At 34.8% G+C, this 25,932-nt stretch overlaps 1 protein-coding gene across 12 annotated transcripts in view; it reads left to right on the forward strand.

Annotated features, from left to right (window-relative positions):
• The window catches only part of GSTCD (glutathione S-transferase C-terminal domain containing), a 146,023-nt gene that overhangs the window by 9,126 nt on the left and 110,965 nt on the right, over positions 1-25,932 (forward strand). For 3 of the 12 annotated variants that reach the window (XM_036240328.1, XM_036240333.1, XM_036240321.1), the window contains 5 exons: positions 707-836; positions 1,651-2,094; positions 2,965-3,432; positions 9,937-10,188; positions 15,299-15,392. In XM_036240328.1, coding sequence (XP_036096221.1) covers positions 1,672-2,094; positions 2,965-3,432; positions 9,937-10,188; positions 15,299-15,392 — 1,237 coding nt within the window. In that variant the 5' untranslated portion in view covers positions 707-836; positions 1,651-1,671. Of the gene's footprint in view, positions 1-376; positions 487-706; positions 850-1,236; positions 1,290-1,650; positions 2,095-2,964; positions 3,433-9,936; positions 10,189-15,298; positions 15,393-25,932 lie in introns of those variants that run through there. The other 9 variants (XM_036240350.1, XM_036240341.1, XM_036240360.1 and 6 more) reach the window with 9 other exon arrangements.

Raw genomic sequence — 25,932 nt, forward strand, 5'->3', positions numbered from 1 at the left:
GTGCCATCTAGTGTCAATTTTTGAATTGTGATTTATGGATAAGAACATGTGGAATTTTAGACACAGGAAAGGTATGAATCAAACCAAAGTTATATATTGATGAGTTGAAAATACCATCAATAATTAGACCTCAAAATTGTGTGTTTGTATCTTTAAAATAATGAATGTGTATACTCACTCATGCATTCATTCAACAAATACTTCTTGATTTCATATATATAGCAAGCCCATTTTAAGCAGCAGTGAACAAAACAAAATTTCTAGTTATGGAACATTTTAGTTTGGGTAGACAAAATAAATATAAAGCATGTTCCAACAGTGATAAGAGCTATGAAGAAAAGCTTAGAAGATGAAAGGTGTTTGTTTTTTTTTCCAGGGAAAAAAATATAGTAGCCAGGAAAGATCTCGGAAGTTCACATTTGAGTAAGTGCCTGAAGGAGATGAAGTGTTCCAGGCACTGGGAACATCAAGTGAAAAGGCCCTGAGGTGGGAATGTACCTAGTATTTTAGAGGAATAACAAGGCACTTTGGCTGGAGCAGTGAGCAATGGGTAGAGTTGAAATGAACTTGGAGACATAAAAAGAGGATTAGATCAAAGAGATCTTTGTAAGCCATTGTAGAAATTTTGTCTTTTCCCTGAGTAGGATGGAAAGCTATTGGAGAGTTTGTGCAGAGTAGTGACATAATCTTACTTTGTTTTTAACAGGATCACTTTGGCCACTATGTTGGGAACAGACTAGAGGCGGAGGTAGGATGGGAAGCAATGTTAGGAGGCAACACTGTCATTCAGAAGAAGAGAGGAGGTGGTGCCTTGGATTGCAGTGGAAGCAATGAAGGTGGTTTGAAATGGTTAGATTATATATCTATGTTGTAGGTAGAGCCAAAATAACTTTTAATAGACTGGTTATAGAGGTGTGAAAGAAAAGAGAATTGACAATGACTCCCAGGTTTTTGGCCTGAACAGCTAGAAGAATGGTGTTCTACTACCTGAGACAGGAAAGATACATGAGGGCCAGATTTGGGGATGGGGGAAATAAGGGACTTGATATTGGAGCTATCGCAGTTATCAACATGTACGTTATGGGGAAGTTCAATTGTTTTTCTCTTGTGATACAGCATGCAATAGCTCATCACATATCTAAACCCACTTACTTTAGGAGAATCCATTTCTCATAAGGAAGTAAATATATCCTCCCCCCCACCCCACCCCCACCACCACTGATTATTATGTTGTAGGGTCATAAATCAGAAACAGTGTGGGAGGACCAGCACTGTCAAAGCTTCAAAAGGTAATTATCCCCAGACAACTCTCAGTATTCTTGGTGATTTCTTATTTTCCATTCTATTCATTTCTTGTTCCTACCCATAGTGAGACCTCAAAGTACTTGATGGGGAGGACTCTACTGCAAAGCACCTGAGTTTGCTAATTTTAAAAGAGCAGGGTATAAAATCACCCCTAAGACTAGTTGATTGCACAGGGTGGACATCTTTGTTTTGGAAGCCATTTATTCAGTCCAGGAACAAAATCATCTAGAATCTTATCTATCACACATCCTTGCTGAGTTTTAGAACGTGCTTTTAAAATATTCATCTTTTAGCTTCTAGATTATGATATTCTAAGGCCTATAACTACTTCAATTTATGCTTCAGGTGATTCAATGAGAGAAGAAAATGAAAGGTATTATTAAGAAAAGTCTCACGGAAGAATATCTATACCTGGACTTTTCTCACCAAACGGAAGGATGCATTTTTCCACTTCATACATCTGTAGCTTTATTTTTGTTATCATACTGTGACTGCAAAATCTTTAAAGTTTGCTTAGTCCTCACTGGAGAAAATACCGATGTTTCACTACTGAAGAATGTACTGTCACAGGACGGGGAAGTACAGATTATTCCAAGGCAGGAGCTTCCACCGATAGTCCAGAACTGCCGTTTACCTGCCGCAGTAGAGAGACCGGACAATTTCTGTAGAGCAGGTCTTGCTGTTGTCCTGAGACACATGATCCAGAAAACATATGAAGCAGACCCCTCAAGGAAGGAAATTCTGGAGCTTCTGGGTTTTAAAAAGACTTGTTTGAAAGCCTGTGCTGAAGTAAGTATGTCTCTTTTTTGTTATTTAAAGCCACATAGTGATGACACATTCACTTAAACATTTATTTTAATTTCCAGCTGAAAACTAGAATTTCATTTCCTTAAAAAATCCTACAGTGACCGATGAAATAAAGTAGCCCATCACATATGCCAATATTTCAGTGCAATATTGAAAAATAAAAATTTAAGATTTAATTTATGTGGTTTGGAGATATTATTTTACAGAATGACTTCTTTTTTTATCTTTTAATTACATGGGGGTTGTTTTTTTTTTAGTTTTTTTTCCTTTATTGATTTTAGATAGAGAGGAAGTGAGAGGGAGAGAGAGATAGAAACATCTATGAGAGAGAACATCAATTGGCCACCTCCTGCATGCCACCCACTGGGAATTTAGCCCGAAACCTGGGCATGTGTCCTGACTGGGATTCGAACTGGCGACCTCTTGATGCATGGGTTGATCCTCAACCACTGAGCCACACCAGCCTGACACTGGGGTTGTTTTAAGGGAACTTTTAGATATGAACAGGAACCTTTGGGTGAGTGTGTGTGTGTGTGTGTGTGTGTGTGTCTCAGGGGCTGGAGGGGGGGACGGTGAGTGCTTTGTAGGCTTTGGGAAGTAAGGATTTATTCAGTAAAAGGATATTGGTGGATACTATGTATTTCAAATACACGGTTAATAAACCTCCATTGTTTGAATTTATCACTTCTGAAGCACTGTAAATATGTCTTGATATAGCATAGTAGCCTAGCCCAGGGATGGTTTAGGTAAAGACAAATTCTTAAAACCAGTCTCCTTTTCCCAACAGGAAGTTCTTTTTCTTCAAGCTATGTTGAAGTAAGGAGTTATTTCATGTCTTGTTTTGTGTTGTAGGTTAGTCAGTGGACCAGGCTATGTGAACTCACCATCCCTTTAGCTATTGAGAATTTTCTCAGCAAACCTTCCGGCCAGCGCCCACCCATCCCTGCAGAAATACTGCAGCTAGAGAAAAAGTTCGGTGAGCCTGTCAGAGTGCACAACGATGACAAACTCCGGCGACAGAAGCTAAAGCAACAGAAGGCTGCCAGAGCGGGGCCTTCCCTCGCCAAGGACAAACCAAACGGCAGGGTACATGGACAGGAAACGCCTGACGAGTTGGACCCTTGGGCCGAGAGCCTGGAACTGACGGTGGCATTCTCAAAGCTCAGGGCGCAGGAAGAGCCAGCGACTGCCAACAGGGAACCGGCTCGCATCAGAAAAGCAAAGGCCTCTGACCTTCCACCTCTAGAGCATGTGTTTGCAGAAGGTCTTTATTTCACCTTGACAGACATCGTGCTCTTGCCCTGCATCCATCATTTTTTGGTAAGGTTCATCTGGAGTGGATACATTATTATAAGTTTCAGTGTGTAAAATTGCTTAGGTTTGAATCCCAATTCCACTTCTTACTATCGTTATGCTCCTGAGCAAGTATTAATAGCTGTCTCTACTTTCTTATCTGTAGAATAGGGATAATAGTGGTACCTATCTAATAGGACCCGTGTGAGGAATAAATGATAACGTGTAAATTATGAACAACAGTGTTTGGCACATAGTAAGCTTTCAAATGTTAGTAATTATTATAACTTTTAATTTTGAGTTGCTAAAATGTTATCAATTGTTATAATAATTTCAAATTACTAGTGTGATTACCTTCTAATATTAGAGGGTCCACCTTTAAGCACTAAAAAATCTTGTCCGCTCTATTTTATAATTAAGTAGTTACTTCAAATACTAGTTTAATTATGTTAGGTGTTATCAAGTCAGAATGCCTCTCTGTTGTCCATAAGATTACATGGAAAGTTTTCTTTCCTAGCAGAGTGATGGAGATATGTACATTCCCCCATCTCCCACCCCCTCCTTGTATGGAGGCAAAAAGAAAGAGGTGAAAAGAACACAAGAGTGAGCATGGGAAGCTATAGCTCTCTGCAGCTTTCCAGCTGGCTTCAAGAGCTGTGTTTTCCTGCTTTGAAGTATTTCACCTTTTTCCCTACTAAGGACTCAAGGACCAGATTTTATCCTCATTATATATTACCCACAGTTCAGATATCTCTACTGACAGATAAGAAATGACTTTTAGGAAAATCTATGTATTTGAAGGCCGGAGCTTCACTGAGTTAGGCGGTATTAATCAATTGGTATTTTCTTAAAGAACCTTTTTCTTTTCTTCGAAATGGAAATAAAACAAGATTGGAAACCAAAAGAACCTCAGAATTAAAGGACAGTAAAAGATTCAGGAATTTCTTAGTTGTTGATTAGTATTTCAAATGTCACATGTATTCATATTGTCCATCAAGCTGGGTGGGGGAAAAAAATCTCTGTTTTTGTTTCTTGTCAATCTAAATTCTCTTATGACTCATTTCTCTTCTCTCTTATCAACTTCAGTCATTAGGAAGTCATTTGATACGTGTCATGAAATACTGTTGATGGTCTTCTTGAAAACTATACTTATTTCTAATGTTATAAGAATTGAACCAACATGGCTCATCCATGAAGTCATTCATTCATTTGAGAAATGTGTTGAAAGCGTACTGTATATGCCAGGCACTGTGTGGGCACCAGGGATACATTGATGAGCAAGTCGGATAAGGTCCAGCCCTCATGGAGTTAATAGTCTAGTAGGATGAGATAGAAATGAACAAGTAAACAAAGAAATAATATATATTTAAATAATGTAATTTCTACAAAGAAAATAAAACCAGGTAATAGAGAAGATGAGTATTTGCGTGCAAACTCAACAAAACATTAAAAACTGGATTCACCTGCATGAAAGTAATTTTAGGTCTTTATCCAGACATCCATTTTCAGCCAGTTTGCTTTTGATTTTAGCTTAATTTAAATATTATTTACCTGATTAGGGTCAATTGAGGTTGAAGTATTCCCTACTGAGAGGGTTTCTTCCTCCTCTGTAATCAGGCAGTACATCTACTGACTACTACTGATACAGTCTACTTAATACTACAAAGGGGAATTTGTTTTCATCCCAATTTTAAATAGTGGAAAACTTGGACACTCAGCCGTTTGTATTACATGTATTCTATGATTAAATTCTTCTCCTGGCATTTATATGTAAACTAATTCTCAAAATATTTTCTTTAGTTTGTTTGTATTTTTCCTGGACCTGGACTTTTTCTTTCAGGAATTAATCTTTCTTTGCCAAAGCCTTGATGTTATTTCTGCTATATTTATTTTCCTCTTTTAAGTCATCTTGGGTTATGAAGCAGTCCTTTTTGTTCAGGCAATGTGTGTGATGCTGAGCCTATATGCTTGCATTAGCACCCACTGGAGTGACGGAGCAGCAGTGCTAATAGTCAGGATCAAGTTCCTGGTTAGGAATCAAGGTCGTTACCAGGTGTGGATCAGAAACAGAGCTGAGCCTTAAGCCAGGATATTGAGTCGCAGGAATAAGGCCAAGAATATAGAAGAGCAATCAGTTTTTCACCCTGCTTATCACGCTGCTCACCTAAACATATGTTACTTATGACATGTTTTTTTGTTTGTTTGTTTTGTTTTTGTTTTATTATTTTATTTTATTTTTAATTTTATTTTTGTTACAGATGTTTCATGTTTTGAAAGCGTAGACAGGACTAGGAAAATTATATGAAATAACTACAAAGTGTTTTATATAATAAGTGATTGGAAAGTAATGCAGAGGAGGAGATACTTTGGATAGATGTAACATCTTGAGTCTCTTTTTATTCAAACAAGTTTTTCTGCCCCTATTACAAAGCCACTAGGGTTTCATTTTGTGCTCTTGGTAGTATAATTTTTACTATTGTTTTAAGAATAAATTATCTTGTTTTCTTGTCCTTCAGTAACTCTGTGATATTTATAATGGTTTTGATCTTAGCGGCCAGGTAAAAAAAAAATTTTTTTTAATCCTCACCAGAAGATATTGCTCCATTTTATCTTCAGAGAGAGTAGGAGGGGGAGAGAGAGGGAGAGAAACATCGATGTGAGAGAGACACATGGACTGGTTGCCTCTGGCACGACCCTGACTGGGGCCAGGGACAAACCATAACTGAGGTACATGCCCCTGACCCAGAATCGAACCCAAGACTCTTTGGTCCACAGGCAGACACTCCAAACTAGCCAGGGCCAGCCAGGTAAATTTTTTAAAATACCTTTTTTAGGAAGAAATTTAATTTTTATTTCACACATTTTTCATTAGTCATTTCCTTAAATATATCTTTTAGAGTGTAATGAATGAGGTTCTGTACCCTGAGCTATCTGGACATTGCAGAGCAACCTGGCATGTTGACTAAATGGGATGGATGATCTGTCATGCAGAATGAAACTCCTCAATTTCTTTTAAATATGAATTATTGTTACATTATAACAACATATTTTCAAAAAGAAGAAAAGATACTATATACATCGAACAAATAAGAATATATCACTACCAAGGAGAGTAAAAGAAAGGTGAGCAAATGAGAACATTTTTTATTTGATTAATTAATCAGAGCTTAAGCTCAATTCCCTTAGCACATAATTTACTTCTGGGCTATTAAGAATTTTGGTGAGAATTATAAACTTTTTTTGGCCCCTAGAGCACAATTTGGACAGTGTTTTCTAAACTTTACTTCCATAGTAGATAATGCATTTTCCAAGGTGATTGAGCATGTAAATACAAATATACATCTCTATATTATATATAAATAATTTACAAAATAATCCATGTTACTACATGCTGTATACTCTCAGATTTTCTATTTTATTTTATCTTTTTTTATTCCTATCTCCCCATCTCCTTCCCTTGGCAATTAACAGCTTGTTCTCTATATCTATGAGTTTGTTTCTGTTTATTAATTTATTAGCTTTTTTTAGACTCCACATATAAGTGAGATAATATGGTAATTATCTTTCTGTCTGATTTATTTCACTTAGCAAAATACCTCTAGGTCCATCCATGTTTTTGAAAATGGCAGGATTTCATTTTTTTTTATTATTACTGCATAATATTCCATTAAACCACCTTCTTTATCCATTCGAACAATGGACAGCTAGGTTGCTTCCATATCTTGTCTATTATTAGTAATGGTACAATGAACATAGTGGTATATATATCTTTTGGAGGTAGTGTTTTTGTTTTCTTCAGATAAATACCCAGAAGTGGAATTGCTGGGTCATATGGCAACTCTAATTTTAATTTTTTGAGGACTCTCCATACAGTTTTCCATAGTGGCTGCACTAATTAACATTCCCACCAACAGAGTACAAGGGTTCCCTTTTCTCCACATTCTTACCAGCACTTGTTATTTGTTGATCTATTGATGATAGCCATTCTGATAAGTGGGAAGTGATAACTCATTGTGGTTTCTATTTACATTTTCCTGAATATTAGTGATGCCAAGCATTTTTTTGTGTGTCTGTTGGTCCTCTCTATGTCTTCTTGAGAGAAATGTCTATTCAGGAGTTGTGCCTATTTTTTTAATTGGACTGCTTGCTCTGTGTGTGTGTGTGTGTGTGTGTGTGTGTGTGTGTGTGTGATATGAATTATTTATACATTTTGGATATTAGCCCTATATCACTGTATCACTTGTGAATATTTTCTCCCATTCAGTAGGTTATCTTGTTTTCTTTTTTTTAATCCTCACCTGAGGACATGCATGGAGAGAGAGAGGCATGGATGTGAGAGAGAGACATCGATTGCTTGTCCTTTGTATGAGCCCCAAACGGGGATCAAACCCACAACCTGGGTATGTGCCCTGATCAGGAATCTAACCGGCAACCTTTCAGTGCACAGGACGATGCTCAGCCAACTAAGCCACTCCAGCTGGGCAGTTATTTTCTTGATGGTTTCCTTCTCTGTGCAAATTTTTTTTAGTTTGATCTAGTCCTGTTTGTTTATTTTTTTCTTTTGTTTCTGTTGCTTGAAGAGATATATCCAAAAAGATGTTAGTAAAAGGGATGTCAAAGCACTTATTTCCTATGTTTTCTTCTAGAAGTTTTATTGTTTCAGGTCTAACATTTAAGTCTTTAACCCATTTTAAGTTTATTTTTTAAATGGTGTACGGGAGTGGTCCAATTTCATTTTTTTTGCATGTATTTGTCCAGTTTTGCTTACACCACTTATTAAAGAGACTGTCTTTATCTCATTGTATATTTTTGCCTTCTTTTTCCTACATTGATTGACCATATAAGTGAGGATTTATTTCTGGGGTCTCTATCCTATTCCATTGATCTATCATACTCTTTTGATTATTGTACCTTTGTAATATAGTGTAATATCAGGAGGCATAATACCTATTACTTTGTTCTTTCTCAGGATTTGTTTGGCTATTCAGAGTCTTTTGTGATTCCATATAAATGTTAGGATTAGTTATTCTAATTTTAAGAAGATTATCATTAGTATTTTCATAGAGATTGCATTGAATCTGTATATTACTTTAGGTAGTAATGACATTTTAACTATTAATATTTCTAATACATGAGCAATGTATACCCTTCCATTTATTTGTATATTATTCAATATCCTTCTTCAATGTCTTATGACTTTCAGAGTACAGGTCTTTCACCTCTTTGGTTAAGTTTATTCTTATTTTATACTTTTTTGATGTAATGTAAATGAATGTAAATGGAATTATTTTTAAAAATTTTTCTTCTAATCATTTGTTACTGGTGTATAAAAACACAACAGATATCTATATATTGATTCTGTATCCTGCAACTTTACTGAAGTCATTTATTAGTTGTATAATAACTCTACTTTTTTGGTAGAGTCTTTAGGGTTTTCTACATATAGTACCATGTCATCTGCAAATAATGAGAATTTTATTTCTTTCTTTCCAGTGTGTATGCCTTTTATTTCTTTGTCTTGTATGATTGATGTGGCTCGGATTTCCAATAGTATATTCAATAGAAGTAGTGAAAGTGGGCATGCTTGTCTTCTACTTGATATGTTATTTCATTTTTTAAAAATTTACATTGATTTCATAACATCCTAATGGGTTATAAACAGCAGTTTGAAAAATTGATCATTATTCTTTGAAGGTAATGATTCCTCAATCACTGTTCACTCACTAAACAGTTTGTACTTTTTGCAAGGCAGTATTTTAAGTATTTTAAGTGTTGCAGTACAGAGTTGAGCATAAACCCTGCCCTTATAATAAATTATGTGTGCTTATTTAACCTTAAAGTGTAGTTTATATACACATACACACACACCTGTGCATTTTTAAATTAATTTTTTGTGCTTTTTTGGCTCCTGCTTTGGTACTGATTATTACTAGATATAGTTGTAGAAATTTTCTGTAACTTGACCTTTATACTTACTTATCTGTTCATAATCATAAGTCATAATCTGTGACATTATAGCTGTTTCTATGGAAACAACATTCAGTGCCTCACAAAGAAACATGAACCAACCAATTTTTAAAGAAACTGAAGTTTGGTGGTGGTGCTAGGGAGAAAGCATCTGAGCAATTTGAATAAATAAAAGCCTTCAAGTGCTAACAAAATACTAATAAATTCAACTACCTGTATGACTCTCAGAAATATAATGCTAAGTGAAAAAAAGGATACATTTGATTATTTCAATTATATGAAATTCCAGAAAAGGGAAAATTATACACATGGAAAGTAGAAGCATGGTTACATGCAACTGACCGAGAGAGCAGAGATTTACTGTAAATGGTCACCAGAGAACTTTTTGGTGTGACTTAAGTGTTCTAGTACTAGATTATAGTGGTAGTTGCACAACTGTAAATCTGAAACTCATTTGACCTGTACACTAAATGTGTGTAAATTTTATAATATCTAAAGTTACTTCGATATAGCTGTCATAAACAAAAAATATATAATAATGTGTATTGTTCTTTTCCTGCTTAGTTAATTATCTGCAAAGAACTTACTGAAAAGCTGGTAGAATTTCCACTGCTGGCCACTTGGTACCGGAGGATTCAGGAAGTGCCACGAGTGAGAACAGCAGCTTCTCAGTGTGGGATCCACTTTTTCCATTTACCAGAATTGGTGGCCACCTCAAATGAACAGCATCCAAGCTTCAGTGAGGCCCCAGGTGTCGAGGAACAAAATGATCCTTCATTTATAGGAGGACCAAGACCCACTATGACCAAGTTAATGGTACTTAAATTGTTTTCATTAAAATTTTCTTTGAAAAATTCCATGTGATAATGTTACCCTAACTTGTATTCATGTGTCTACGTTATTTGTTAAAAATTTGATTTGTAGCTATCTTATATCACTTTTGACTGATTAATATTTTGACTAGCCTTTTGCATTTAAGTGAGATATAGTAAGTTGAAGATTTTTAATATTATGTGTCTTTGGAGCCAAATAAGTCACAATATGTATTTATAAGCAGTATTTTTTTTTTAATATGTTTTTATTGCCTTGGATGGTTTTGCTCAGCGGTTAGAGCATCGGCCCATGGACCAGAGAAAGACTCGGGTTTGTTCCCGCTAAGGACATGTACCTTGTTTGCAGTTTGTCCCCGCCGCAGTTGGGGTTGTGCAGTGGCAACCAGTCAATGCTTCTCTCTCTTTCTACCTCCCTCTCTCCCTCCCGTTCTATCTAAAGGTAAATGTAAAAATGTCTTTGAGTGAGGATAAAAAAAAAAAAAGTTTTTATTGATTATTAGGAAAGAGAGAGATAGAAACATTGATGTGAGAGAGAAACAGTGGGCTGCCTCCTGCACGCCCCCTACTGGGGATCAAGCCCACAGTCCAGGCATGTGCCCAGTCAGTGAGACAGTGCTCAATCCACTGGGCCACACCCGTGGGTCTGTAAACAGTATTTTTCTCAAAACTTCTTTTTAAAATTTAAGACACCAAGGTCATATCTTACCTGATCAAATTTATTATGTAATCTGATTTTTTTGTTGTTGCAAGGATTTGGTTTCAAGTTGTTGTTGTTTTTTTAAATTTTGAGATGATTTAAACTAAAGAAATATGAAGATGAATATCTCAATTTACTAAGATTTTTTTCTGAATTTAAGATTTTTTAACTCTTTCAATTTTGTTTTTACATTAATATTTGATTACAATGCTATTTTATATAATAATACATTTATAGTTTTCTCTCTTTGCAGCATAATTTGTTTCTAATAGTTCTAATTGTAATAGTTTTCACTAATAGGCTTTCTTTTCACTGCCATTAAAGACAATCTACAAAAATGTTTTGCTTTTAACTGAGACTATTTGAAGATTTATTTGGATAGAGAATTCATGAAGTAATTTGAGCTATTCATCCGCATTGTACTGGAAAAACTATTCATTATATTTTTCTACTTGAGTTAGGAATCATTTGAGTTTATAGTTAGCAGGATGTTTGCGGATTTAAAAAAGCATGAGAAGATTTTAGTAATCGCACTAGTCCCTATTTCTTCAGCTAAGCTTTGTTAGCCTAGTGATGAAACAATGAAATAAGATTATAGAGTTGATTTTAAAAGTTATTAAGGCATGTCCAAAGTTTGATGTGCCTTGATCAGATGGTTATACTGTTCACCTCCTGAAAGCTCTTAAATAAATAATCATTAGGCGAATAATCTGCTTTGTATTAAAATACTAAATTAAAAAAAAAATTTTAATTTAACAAACCAAAAATTTGTGCTCTTAATTTATACTTGTCCAGAGTCTTAAAAGATTAGTAATTCAGATTTTTCTATCTGTGCTTTTCCAATAATAAAATGACATTAGGAAAGACATTTGCATTTTATACATAAAAATATTTTAAACAAAGGGAGAAAAATAACTAAAATTTAAGTTCAGAAAAAGTTAATAAACATTTATAAAAATAAGCCCTTTTGTCATGACATAACAATACAAAGGAATATTGCATTTTTAATTTACAAGGCTTTGTTAGTTCACATCCTCCAAGAAGGGTTGGACTCCATGATAGGGTTAGATATGCAGGAGGCCTACTGAGGAAAACATCTGTGAGAGAAGGAGCCCGAGGAGGCTGGCAGAACCTTCAATCATGATGCAGGTTTGACCCTTGTGCATGAGACAGGAAAGGAAGGAAGGACTGGTCTGAAAATTCCTACACTTAAGTGCAGTTCTAAGAAAGTCTGGCAAGCCAATGGGGATTCCGTGAGCCTGAACCAGCCGTCAGAGAGTTTCATATTTCTCAGGAATGGGTCTGCCTTAAGATCTCTGCTGCTCTCAGCTGTTGACTTGGGAGCAGTCCATGAGAAGACTGTACTAGTGATCAGGTGACTTGGATTCTAGTCTCAGCTTTGTAACTAAGCTGACATTGTGACTCTGTGTAAGTCATTTAACTAAAAAATATCATTTTCTGCATTTATAAATTAGGAGAGTACAGTAGACATTCTGTATGATTTTTTATTTTAAATCTTATGGTTATATAAAAGTTGAATGGAACATTAAATTTATAATTTTTATTTATTTACTTATTTTATTTTTTATCCTCACCCAAGGACATTTTTCCATTTTTTGTACAGAGAGAGTGGGAGAGAGAGAGAGAGAGAGAGAAACATCGACGTGAAAGAGACGCATCAAATGGCTGCCACCCGCACGACCAACCAGGGCCGGGGACAAACTGCAACCCAGGTACATGCCCTTAGCGGGAACTGAAGCCGGGTCTCTCCGGACCGCAGGCCGACGCTCTAACCGCTGAACTAAACCGGCCAGGGAAAATTTATAATTTTTAAAAAGGAATGATTAGTCTGGCCAGTGTGGCTCAGTAGTTGAGTGTCGACCCGTGCACCAAGAGGTCGCTGGTTCAATTCCTGGTCAGGACACATGCCCAGGTTGTGGGCCCGATCCCCATTGCGAGGCATGCAGGAGGCGGCCAATTAATGTTCTCTCTCATCGATGTTTCTATCTCTCTCTCCTCTCAGTTCCTCTCTCTCTGAAATCAATAAAGAAAAAAAAATTTTTTTTAATAATTAAAGAAAAAGAAATGCTCATCTGAAAATAAGTTAAACTTTTTATTTTCATTTAATTCAAACTTGATGTAGATACAATCTTTTTTCTTTTTTTTCAATAGGGCATTGTTTTTCTTATTACCAGTGGATTTCTCTGTTGACATATTTTTGGAAGGCAGTAAATACTATATCAAATTAATATATTATGAGAATATATTGATTTTAATTATACAGTAACTTCATTTCTGCATAGTCATGGTATTTTGTACCAATTATACGAGGACATATAAAACAGATGCTAATAATGGAAGTATAATATAATAAAGCATTTCTTAGGAATACTCACATCTCACCTTTTTTTTCCCCTTCTGTATTTTTTGGCACAGTCTTATCTCCACAATTTTCCAGAAGTTTTAAATTTATTTATTTAATTTAAAAAATATACACTGGTCTGAATATTGGATATATGAAAAACCAACTGGACTGTTTTCATGGTACTTACATTCTGGTGGGGGAAGTAAATAAAAATAAATATTAGGTAAAGATAAGTGCTGTAAAAACAATAATAATGTGGGATAGAGAGTAGAGGTGATTGGGGTAGTAGTTCATTTAGGTAGGATGGTCAAGGCATATCTGATTAGGTGAAGACATTGAGCAAATAATCTGAATGAATTGAAGATTTGGAGAAAGTTCTAAGCAATGGATTCCACAAGTAAAAAGACCCTGAGAAAATCTGTAGAGGCAAAGTGAATCAGTCGTTGCCTAGGTCAGGGAGATGGGGGGGGCAGGGAGATGGAGAGTGTCTGGTAATTGGTATGGGGCTTCTTTTTGAGGTAATGAAAATGTTCTCAAAATAGATGATGATGATGGTTGCCCAACTGTGAGTAGTCTAAAAACCACTGAATTGTGTGCTTTAAAAGGGTAAATTTTAGGGCATAAATTATATGTCAATATAATTGCATTCTTTAAAACACTAGAATAGGAATGAGTTTGGTGAAATGAAGAATAGCCAGAAGTTCAATATGGCTAGACTAGATAAGGAAGATGAGAGAGAGAAAAATGATGTCAGAGATAAATGTCTTTATCTTTCTGGAAACAAGGGAGTGCTCTAGACCTATATAGCTATACCTTCATCCCAACAAAAAGAATCTTTATACTATTTCCTTTAGGATGGCAATTTTGCTAATTTTAATCATGGAAAGCATCCTCATGAACTAACTGATATAAACAGGTTAATAATAGATTCTCAAGGATTTTTCTTTTGAATAGAATATTACTGGAGATAAATATACATATGAACCATGGATATTTATTCTATGGGCTGTAGACCCAGAATTTGATTGGGAAGAGTCTGGGAATCCATGTGTATGCCATGCCACTGTCTGTTGATCAATAAATAAACATACAACTTTTAACATGGGAAAGAAGCCTGAGAATTTTTTTGATATATTGAAAAGTGGTGCTCATTCTTGAAAATGTTGGGAACTGCTTGGATAAACCAGAGGAATCCTTTCCTAGAGACATTGCTGGTGCTTGTGAAAGACTGGTATGGAGGGTATTCTTTGGGCTATGTTGAAGGGGGCTTTTTAGTCCTGTAAATATAGCTCCTAGGTTGTGGCATTTTTCATATATTGATGGACATATTGATGGACATATGCGAGTCAGTTTTTGATCATCTCTGTGTGGATTGTTTGTTTATTTATTTTTAAATATGGTTTTTATTGATATATATATTTATTTATTCATTTTTGCATTTTATTTATTTTTTATTTTATTTTTGTTACAGATGTTTCTCATTTTTTATCCCATCGACACCCTCCTCCCCATCCCCCTCTGCCCCGTCCCCGGCTTTGTTGTCCATGTCCATTGGTTATGCATACATGCATATAAGTTCTGTGGTTTAACTCTTCCCACCCCTCACCACCCCCTCTTCTGAGGGTTGTCAGTCTGTACCCTACTTCCATGTTTCTGGGTCTACACTATTCCTTAGACTGTGATGTTCATGTATGGATTGTTTTAGATAAAATTTTAACCTCAGATAACTTTTCTCTTTGACACTTGGTATATTTCTGGGTAGTTCCTTACTTCTATATGTATTTTCATGTAATAATTTTTAAATATTACTTTTTATTATATCTGTATAAAAAATAATAGGAAAGTAACTACTGTCAAAAAAACCTCAATGTGTTATATTTCTTATGTAACCAAATATATTGAGGAAAACTTGATGATTGTTGATATTTATGTTCTTCCTTGCTAGTACAGAAAATAGAAATTTGGCCTTATAGTACTTATTAGGATTTGTATTAATTCATTAATTTGGAAAGGGCCTATTTCCTTTTCTAGGAAAAAGGCATTGAAGTGATGTTTTCTCCTCACCCTTGCCCTACTTGGACCCTTGACTGGGATAGTCTTCCTGCGGCAGTGAGCCCTAAGGAAGGTGAGTGTTGTTTCTCCTCTTTAAATTTTACTCATAATCTGGAAAACCACTTCAGATCCATCTTCAAATTCTCTAATTTTCTTTTTGGCTATATCTAAAATTAATTATTTTATCCATTCAGTTTTCATTTTATTTTTATTATAACATTTTCACGTGCATACATGACTCAGATTTAATATTTCCTACATTTTTCTAACATTTGCCTAATTTTTTCCCCTGAAGTATTTTGAAGCAAATCCCAGAGAACATTTCATATTATAGTACACACAGCTAAAATATATTGACATCTTAAATAATGACCATGTCATTATGACACATAATAAAAATGTCTTGATCATCTAATAGTTAGTCCATAATTATTTCCCCTAATTATTTAAAATATTATTTGAAAAGTATATATTTAGGTTTTTAGTTAAATATATTTTTCATTGCTAGAAATTATATTTGGTTTGATTTTTAGAATGTTTTCCTTACTTATGTTTTAATTTCCTCTTTTCATAGTTTTTAAACGTAGCTGTTTTTTTAGTATGTTTTTGTTATTTCTTATAGCTGATGTCAATAGAGATCTAATTCTGCTATTTGTTATTTCTGTTGATTTACTCCTGGTTTCTTATGTTCCTGTTAGTTTTATAATTTTAGATTGTGAATTCATCTTTAGGTACTTAAATCTGTCTGAATCTTGTGGTGCTTTGTGGTATTAAGAGTAAATTCTCATAGAAAGGATCTATATTTGCTCTGCTGGACATCTCAAGGTATTAGAATTTAAGACCATCTAGAATTAATTTTTCAGCTTGAGATTCCGTCAAACTTTTCTGTCAGGAGATGAGGTTTAAACAAACAAGTTACCTATTATTTTCCTTTGCTGTTGAGCAGACTTTTTTTTTTAATGTATCTTTTCACAGGGAAGGTAGATTTTCAAGGTTTCTGCTTTCATGAATTGATATTAGTTCTTTACCATGCTGGGTAGGGATCCAAGAGCAGCCTCTCTTCCTTGTCTTACTGTGAAAGCCTAGATTCCTATTTTTAGCAACTACCCTCCAGGCAGCTATGGTATCAGTTCAAGATTATTGCACTGCTTTTCAGTTCCTTAACCCCTTTTAAAGGCCTTATGGATTTTTCCTACTCCCAGAAATTCAGTTAGACATGTAGAGGATGACTGCTGAATTTTAAATGTCACTTTAGGTATTTTTATGTGGGGAAGTTTTTAATAGCTCAATGTTCTATTTCTTTAATTGTTCATGGGTTCTTTAGTTTTATACTAAGCCAAATATAACTTGATTTTCAAATGTTTTTTTTAAGTCACGTGCCTTTCTTTTTCATATTTTCTTCTGTGATGCTTCCCAATATTGCCTGTATCTCACTTATCAATTGTGTTCTGTCAAAAAAGGAAATATTTTAGGATTCTTCTAGAATGGAAAAAAATTGTGTTGGGCAGTTAAAAACTGCATCAGAGACATTATGTAAAAATAAAATTCACACCCTGGCCAGTTTGGCTCAGCAGTTAGAATGTTGGCCCTAAGAACAAAGAGTCACGGGTTCAATTCTGGTCAAGGGCATGTACCTCGGTTATGGTTCGTCCCCAGCCCTGGTTGGGGTCATGCAGGAGGCGACCAATCAATGTATCTTTCTCACATCAATATTTCTTTCTCTCTCTTCCTCCCTCCCACTTTATCTGAAGGTAAATTTAAAAAATGTCCTAAGGTGAGGATTAAAAAATAAATAAAATAAAGTTCACTTTTTGGTCTTTTAAAAAATATATTAAAAATAGTAATGAATGACATTAATATTTTAATTATAATTTTTTTTGAGATTTTGAAAAATTTAAATGTTTGAAAACATTTTGAAAAGTTTAAGTGTTTTTATTCTACTTGTAATTGAGTTTTGCATACTCTTTGATTACATTATAGATTTTGAATAGATTAAACCTATAGTTTACTAAATAAAAATCAGATTTTTATTAATATCTATCAAGAAATGAAATCAATGTTTTTTGTTTGTTTGTTTTTTGCATTTATCTTCAGATAGAGTGGGAGGGAGAGAGTGAGGAAGAGAGAGAGAAACATCAATGTGAGAAAGACACATCGACTGGCTGCCACCCACACAACCCCAACCAGGGCCGGGGACGAACTGCAGCCAAGGTACATGCCCTTAGCGGGAACCAAACCAGGGACTCTCTGGTCTGTGGGCCTGACACTCTAACCACTGAGCCAAACTGGCCAGGGCAAGAAATGAAATCAATGTTTAAAAGTACCACATGGTTTGCTTATCCATAATTAATTTACTATGAGGCCAAAATAACATTTTTGCTTATTTATATAAGCAATCAATTACCAGCTCAGAAAACTGACATTAAGCATTCATATCTGGTTGTTTTACTGGTTAGAGTGCATACCTAATGGAGTTTATGGAATTTATCACTTATTATATTCTTACAAATGGATCGCCTTGTTTACATAAGTATTATGACAAAGATGGAGTTATCACAGAAGAGATACATGGTATACTCACATTTCATTTACTGTTTCTTAAAAAGTTTGTAGTCTTGTTAAACTAAGCCAGAGTTGTGGCATTTTGATTTCCTGTTTTCAGGTCTGGTAATTTCAATATTACATGGTTAATAAGATTTATGTGAAATAAAATTATTATACTTAGGGGTGTGGAGGTCACTGTGAAAGTCATTTGTGTTCTGGTACCTCTTTTTTTGTTTGTTTTTGAGAGTGAATTGTAATAAGTTATTCTTAACATTTGGTCATTTGGATGTTGCAAAGACTGACTCATACTGAATTCATGGAATTACATCAAGTGAAACATATAAAACTCATTCTCTTTACTAACAAAGTTTGTATTAATACTCATTATGGAGTCTAATATATTTCTTAAGCTTGTCTAATCTTCTATCCTCTGTTCTCACCCATTTCTCTGTCCACATCTTACATACCATTTCCTAAGCTTTCCATTGTTTTGCTTATACAACCTATATTTACTGTCTCCACAAGGAATCGAACTGGGACCTCTCCATCCATGGGATGATGCTCAGTCCACTGAGCCACACCAGCCGGGCTATTTTTGCTTTAGCATGGAGTACATCTAATATAAAAGCTCATGTATACTTCTGAACCATTTGGTAACAATGAAAACTTCTATTTTAAACTAATTATATTAGCAAATATGTATGGAAGTAGAAGTATATTGATAATATAAAATAAAAATAACTCTCAAGAAATATTTTTCTCTGAAATACAGATCTCAGATTCTTTTTTTTTTTTCCAGTTTACCACACTAGACAAGACTCAAAAATAACATATGTGTTTTCTTGCTTTTAAAAAATTGTTCTCTGGTAAGAAATATAAGGATGTAATCTCCGCAACATTTTTTTTTGTTGTTTATATTGAATAACTTTATAAGATCTCGTATTTTGAATATTTTGGCATTTAAAATACCAAAAGCGCACAAAGAGAATGAGATCAAAGTTGGGTGGTTTTGTTTTTTTTTTACTTTTCTGGGGGAAAAAATCCAAATATAAATGTTTTTCATTTCTCTAAGTTATACTTAGCTGTGAAATCCAAAACCTGACCATATTTGACTCAAAACTCTGAAAATTTATAACTACTCTCCCTTTTTTCAAGGGTGAGGTTCTCAACAAGCATTTTGGTACTTTACCAAAAAGTAATATAATCTTTTTATTTAAACTGCATTTTAATCTGAAGCTAAACGCCTCTAAAAGATAGTATATATAGACAGAATTTATAATAATGGTTTAAAATATAAGAAGAATACAAAGAACAAATTTGTTAATAGGCTTAATGGGACTCTTGATTTAGTGCCAAAATACACACATACATCGATGATAGATAAATAGGTAGATAGATGATAGATAGATAGATAGATAGATAGATAGATAGATAGATAGATGCATATTATTATATTATGTATATGAACGATATAGAGCAGACCATGCGTTAAATTCATTTCCTTTTCTAGTAGAAAGTTAGAGAAGTCAGTGAGGATAATAGTAAAAGGAATTGAAACTGACAGAGAGGTGGGTCAAATTTTACTGGGCAAATTCTTCTAATTACTGTAGCATTAGACATTCCTTATATAAAAATGTTGGTGTTTTATAAATTTCTAATTAATTATACTTAGAAATCAAGAGATACAGCATTGGTGGTAAGAATATTTTTATATAGGTTTTGGATGAATTTTTTTATTAAAGAAAGTAAGGTACTATATTGTGATCTTTATTGTAGAGGAAGGTTAAATAAAGAGGTAGAAAACTAGTAGAAAGGTATTTTTATTAAATTTACTGGGATGACGTTAGTCAATAACATTATATAAGTTTCAAGTGTACAATTCTATAGTACATCATCTGTACCTTGAATTGTGTGCTTACCACCTAAAGTCTAGTCTCTCTCCAACACTGTAAATTTGACCCCCTTTATCTTCTTCATTTTCTCTCCAACTACCCTTCCCGTCTGGTAACCATCCTCTGTTATCTGGGTCTGTGAGTTTATTTGTCTTGTTTATTCCTTTGTTGCTTTCTGTTTTATGTCCCACATATGAGTGAAATCACATGGTTCTTGTCTTTTTCTGTCTGACTTATTTCACTTAGCCTCATACTCTCATACTTTCAAGATCCATCCATGTGGCCTGGGGCAGGTGGCTCAGTTGGTTAGAGCGCCCTCTCGATATGCCAAGGTTGTGAGTTCAATCTCCAGTCAGGGCACATACAAGAAGCAATCAATGAATGTATAAAAAAGTAAAACAACAAAATCAATGTTTCTCTCTCTCTCATCAATGTTTTAAAAAATCCATCCATGTTGTCACAAATGGCAATATCTCATCCTTTTTTATAACTGAGTAGTGTGCCATTGTATATAGGTACCACTTCTTTTTATTTTTATGGTTGGGGGTCACCACAACATGAGGAACTGTATTTTTTTTAATCCTCACCCCAGGACATATTTGCATTTATCTTCAGACAGAGCGGGAGGGAGGGAGTGGGAAGAGAGAGCAAGAAACACTAATGTGAGAGAGACACATCGAGTGGCTGCCACCTACACAGCCCCAACCGGAGCTGGGGACAAACTGCAACCTAGGTATGCGCCATTAGTAGGAACCAAACCCGGGACTCTCCGGTCCGCGGGCCATTGCTCTAACCACTGAGCAAAACCAGCCAGGGCTATATGTACCACTTCTTTATCTAATCATCTATCAAAGGACATTTTGGTTGTTTTCATGTCTTGGCCACTGTATACTGCATCAGTGATCACAAAATGTTTGCAATTTTTCAGGGGCGGGTAGATACCCAGAAGAGGGTATGTTGGGTCATATGGTAGTTCTATTTTAAATTTTTTGAGGAGCCTCCATACTGTTTCCAAAGTGGCTGTACGAATTTATATTCCTACCAGCAGTGAATGAGGGTTCCTTTTTCTCCACAACCTCTCTAACAGTTGTTATTTCTTACCTTATTGATAACAGCCATTCTAACAGGTGTGAGGTGGTATCTCATTGTGATTTTCATATGCATTTCTCTTATAGCTTAGTGAGGTTGAGCATATTTTTATATATCTGCTGGCCATTTGTATGTCTTCTTGGGAGATGTATCTGGTCATGTCCTCTGCCCACTTTTTAGTAGGATTGTTTTGTTGTTGTTGTTAAGATGTATGTTTTTTATATATTTTGGATATTAACTCCTTATATGAGATGTCATTTGCAAATATCTTCTCCCATTTGGTTGGTTGCCTTATTGTTTTCTGGATGATTTCTTTTGCTGTGCAGAAGTTTTGTAGTTTGTATTTTTATTTCTCAGTGTTACATTATTCATGTAAAATTTTTAAAGGTGTGAAGTTTCTTCATGTGAAATGTTAAATGTTAAATTAAAAAAAACACACATAAAATGCACCATTTTCTTTTAATTGTATAGAAATAATACATTGATGTTTTTAAGCCTTTTTAAAATTTCAACCATAAAAATTTGAAAACTTTTTTTTAATTGAAAACTTAAAATTTCACATAAAGTAGCACTTAAGTAATTTATAATAAAATTCTCAAATTTATCTATAGGTTTAACACAATCTTTATAAAAATCTCAACAAGATATGTTTTGTTTTTGTTTTTTTTATCTTAACACGAGGACATTTTTCCATTTTTTGCTCAGATGGAGTGGGAGGGAGAGAGAGGAAGAGAGAGAGAGAGAGAAACATCGACGTGAAAGGGACACATCGAGTGGCTGCCACCCGCACAACCAACCAGGGCCGGGGACAAACTGCAACCGAGGTAAATGCCTGTTGCAGGAACCAAACCTGGGTCTCTCTGGACCGCAGGCCGATGCTCTAACTGCTGAGCCAAATCAGCCAGGGCTCAACAAGATATGTTTGTAGATATGGACAAGTTTATTCTAAATTTTATATGGAAAAATAATTTTAGAAAAGAATAATAAAGTAGAACCACTCTACTCAATGTTAAGACTTACTGTATAGTTACAGTAACTGAAGAAATGGACTTAGATTAATAGAGCCAACAAAAAGGCATAAAAGTCTGGCCAGTGTGCTTCAGTGGATTGAGCATCTTCCCATGGACTGAGAGGTCCCGGTTCGATTCCTGTCTAGGGCACATGCCCAGGTTACAGGCTTGATCCCTGGTGGGGGTCGTGCAAGAGGCAGGCGATCGATGTTTCTCTCTCACAGTGATATTTCTATCTCTCTCTTCGTTCCTCTCTCTCTCTAAAAAAATCAGTAAAGACATATTAAAAATAAATAAATAGAGGCATTAAAGCAACTTAACAGAGGAAAGAAAGATAGTCTTTTCTACAAATGTTTCTGGATCAACTGGACCCACAAGCAAAGAAAATGAATATCTAAATTGTACACCTCATATAAAAGCTAACTCAAAATGGATAATGGATTTAAATGTAAAATTTAAAATTATAAAATTTTAGAAGAAAATGTGAAAAAATGCAGAAAAGCTTTGAGAGCTGGGGATAGAAAAAAAGAGATTTTACATATGATGCCAAAACTATAATCCACAAAAAATTTGTTTTGATAAATTGGATTTGATAAAAATTAAAAATGTTTGCTCACCAAGACTCTGTTAAGAGAATGATAAAACAAGCTAAAGACTAGAGGAAAATATTTTCAAATCATAAATGTATGTACATCTGAAGCAGAACTTGCTAGAATCTGGACTATATGAAGAGCTCTCAAGAGTTGACAATGAAAAACAAAGAAGCCAATTTGAAAAGGGGCAAAAGACATGAATAGACGTTATGCCAAAGAAGATATACATTGGATATATGCACATGAAACATTTTCTATTTAACTATCTGGGAAATGTAAATTCAACTACAATGAGATATCACTACACACCTGTTAGGATAGCTAAAATAAAAAAGTGACAAACCAAATGTTGACAAGAATGTGGAGAAACTGAATCATTGATGTATTGCTGATAGGAATGTAAAACACTACAAACACTCTGGAAAACTGTTTGGCACTTTCTTACAAAACTAAGAAATTTCCACAAGACTCAGCAATTGCACCATTGGGCATTTATCCCAGAGAAGTGAAAACTTACATTCATATAAAAACCTGCTCAGGAATGTTCATGGAAACTTTATTCTTAATAGCCCCAAACTAGAAACAACCCAATGTCCTTTATGGGTGAATGATTAAACAAATTCTGATGTGTCTATGCTATAAAATACTACTCAGCAATAAAAATCAATGGACTATTGATACTTGAAACAACTTGGGTGGATCTCAAGGGCATTATGATTAATGAAAAAAAGGTGGGGGGAGGAGGTCAATGGAGGAAAAAGGGGGGATCATCTGTAATACTCTCAACGATAAAGATAAAGAAAAAAGATGTCTCAAACGATTACCTATACTGTTTGGTTGCATTTATTTAACATTCTCAAAATAATAAAACTAGAGAGATGGAAAACAGTAATGGTTAGCAGGGAACAGGGATGGAGATGGCAGGGTGCTACTGTAAAGGGAGTTCCTTTGTGATGATGAGGTGGTTATGTGAATCTATACACAGGATCAAATTGCATAAAACTGCATATACTCACAAATGAATGCGTGTGAAAACTGAGCAAGTTCTTTAGTTAATTGTCGTATAATGTACTAACAATAATTATCTAAGTTTTATATTGCATTGTACAGTTAGATGAAATATCACCATCAGGGAAGCTAGGTGAAGGTTTTGCGGGACTCTACATACTATTCTTGCAACTTTCTGTGACTTTTTAATGATTTCAAAATAAAAAGTTTAAAAATATCATTTAAGTACAAATATTGGAAAAGATCAAATACATAAAGAATGTTGAACTTTTTCTCAGCTCTTTTCAAAACTGTTTATCAGAAAACTGGAGATTATTTATAAGTTAAAAGATAGTTGGTCCAAGGCAAGAACTACAAAGACATCTTAATCAAAACAAAACAAAACAAACAAACAAAGGAATAGCAATGCAATGCTAATATACACAGATAAACATTGACTTTTACTTTTGATATTCCATTTCACAGGTTGCCATTCTCAAACTCCCAGAGAAATTAAGAAAGTCAAATTGACATAACAACACTTCAGTTTCTTTATATCAACATTGTTTCAAAATAGTGACTAGTGTGGTCTAGGAATAGTTCAAGTATTAATCCTGGCTGATAGTTTGTACTAGGGCTCCTGCCCTGACACAGAAAACTTTATGGTTTCTTGAGAATGTCAAGGTGATATTCACAGGGGTGGGCAAAAGTAGGTTTATGATGTGAATATGCGAAACAGTTTATTCTTGTATTATTTTCCATACAAACCACTGTAAACCTACTTTGCCCACCCTGTATATTGTGTGCTATGGATGTCGTGTTCATGAGAAGTTAAGAAAATTCTGTCATACTGAAAGCTTAGCAGTGTCCAATTTCAATTATATGTTTGCATTTCAAAGTACTGGAAAGTGGGACTGAGTATTTTGTTTTGACTGCCCAAATGGTTGAGTGAATGAGTTTATTTTGAACTTTAAATCAGCTCAGGTGTGGAAATCACACAGTTGTACAACATTGTATGGCTAACTAAATCATCTGGAACCTACTTTGCTGTAGACAAGACCTGAAAAAAAAGAGTATCGTAATTAAATTCAAATTTAATTATTTCAAAGCCCTCAGGACAAAAGGAAGTGCAGGGCCTGTGTTTACAGAGGCAGCAGTTCTTTAACGAGGGAGCACTGGTGAAATGCATTCAGCTTTGGCACCTTAAACCCACATAGCATTGGGCTTACTGGGTTTCTTATCTTTCCACGTTTCTTCTGTTTTTAAGCCATGGGACTAGATTGTCTTCTTTGGAAAATGCCTTTTTTCTTTTCTTTCCTTTTTTTTTAAGTGTACTTAACTGTGGCATGTGATTAAAGAAAAAAGTTAAAAGTCTTTTTTTTTTTTTTTCCTCTTGGAGTTAGATTTGCTATAATGCTTCCCAGTAATATGTTATGCTTTGTTCTACCCTCTAGGGTTAGACTTCAAGAACCCTATTTATAGACCATGTTTTTAAGTACTTTGCAAGCAGAGCCCTAGATGACTGATTACCAAGAAAGATTTTAATGGCTAGTTTATCTAGGGTGGATTACATACAGTCTGCTAAGAGTATTGCTTTTTAAAACAAAATAAAAGTATTTGACATAAGGAGCATCTATGTGATTATACAAATTTGTCTGAAGTTTATTTCAATTAGGTTATATATAGGGTGTAATAATTATTTGGAATATTTTTATCTGTATACAAATGAAAAAATTGAGAATTTATTGAACAATCAAGGAGAGTTGGTTCTGTTCCTGACTCTGCTAAGTCATTTATTATATCACTAGACAAGTTGGAAAGTTACCATAGTCTACTTTTAGGAATAGTATTAATTTACTAATAAGAAACCTCAAATTATTCATTCAAGAGTGAACACCATTAAGTATTAGTATATCTCAGAGATTGAATTGTTTCAAAGGCTTGAAATAGAATTTATGTAACACAGCACTCATTTCTGAAAACCAGCATCAAGCAAGGGTGCTAACTTCATCAGTTTGTATTGAAATGTAGTTGGGATGGGACCACTTGAATTCAGCAAGACCTTTCTGGAGACTGGGTCTGGAGCGTCATTCTAGTTCACTGCTCAGTTTCTAACAGCTCTGTGGTCGCTGAGGGCTGGAGATGTGCGTCCAGTTCAAGACAACACTTTCCCTAAGACTTCCTTTCATCTAGTTCTTTTATCAGTTTTCCCAAGCCCCCCCCAGATCACAGGCAATGGGTGACATAATAACAGGGTGAATTTCTAATAAGTACCCATTTTAAGTGGAACAAAACTTAGTTTGTGTCATCCAGTAGCAATGAAGAATGGGAAAGAACCTTTGCTCTAAAACAAAGATATCTGCAGGCAAGTATTTAGTTCCAGCCTTCAAAGTCATTTCTAATGAAGACAAATGGACAAACAACCCAAAACATTTGTGGCTGTTTGCAGAATTATGTAGAAACTATATGTAACTGCTCTGAAAGATGGCTTCTGTTTA

This window comes from Molossus molossus, unplaced genomic scaffold, assembly GCF_014108415.1.
Source record: "Molossus molossus isolate mMolMol1 unplaced genomic scaffold, mMolMol1.p scaffold_m16_p_1, whole genome shotgun sequence".
Classification (NCBI taxonomy): Eukaryota; Metazoa; Chordata; class Mammalia; order Chiroptera; family Molossidae; genus Molossus; species Molossus molossus.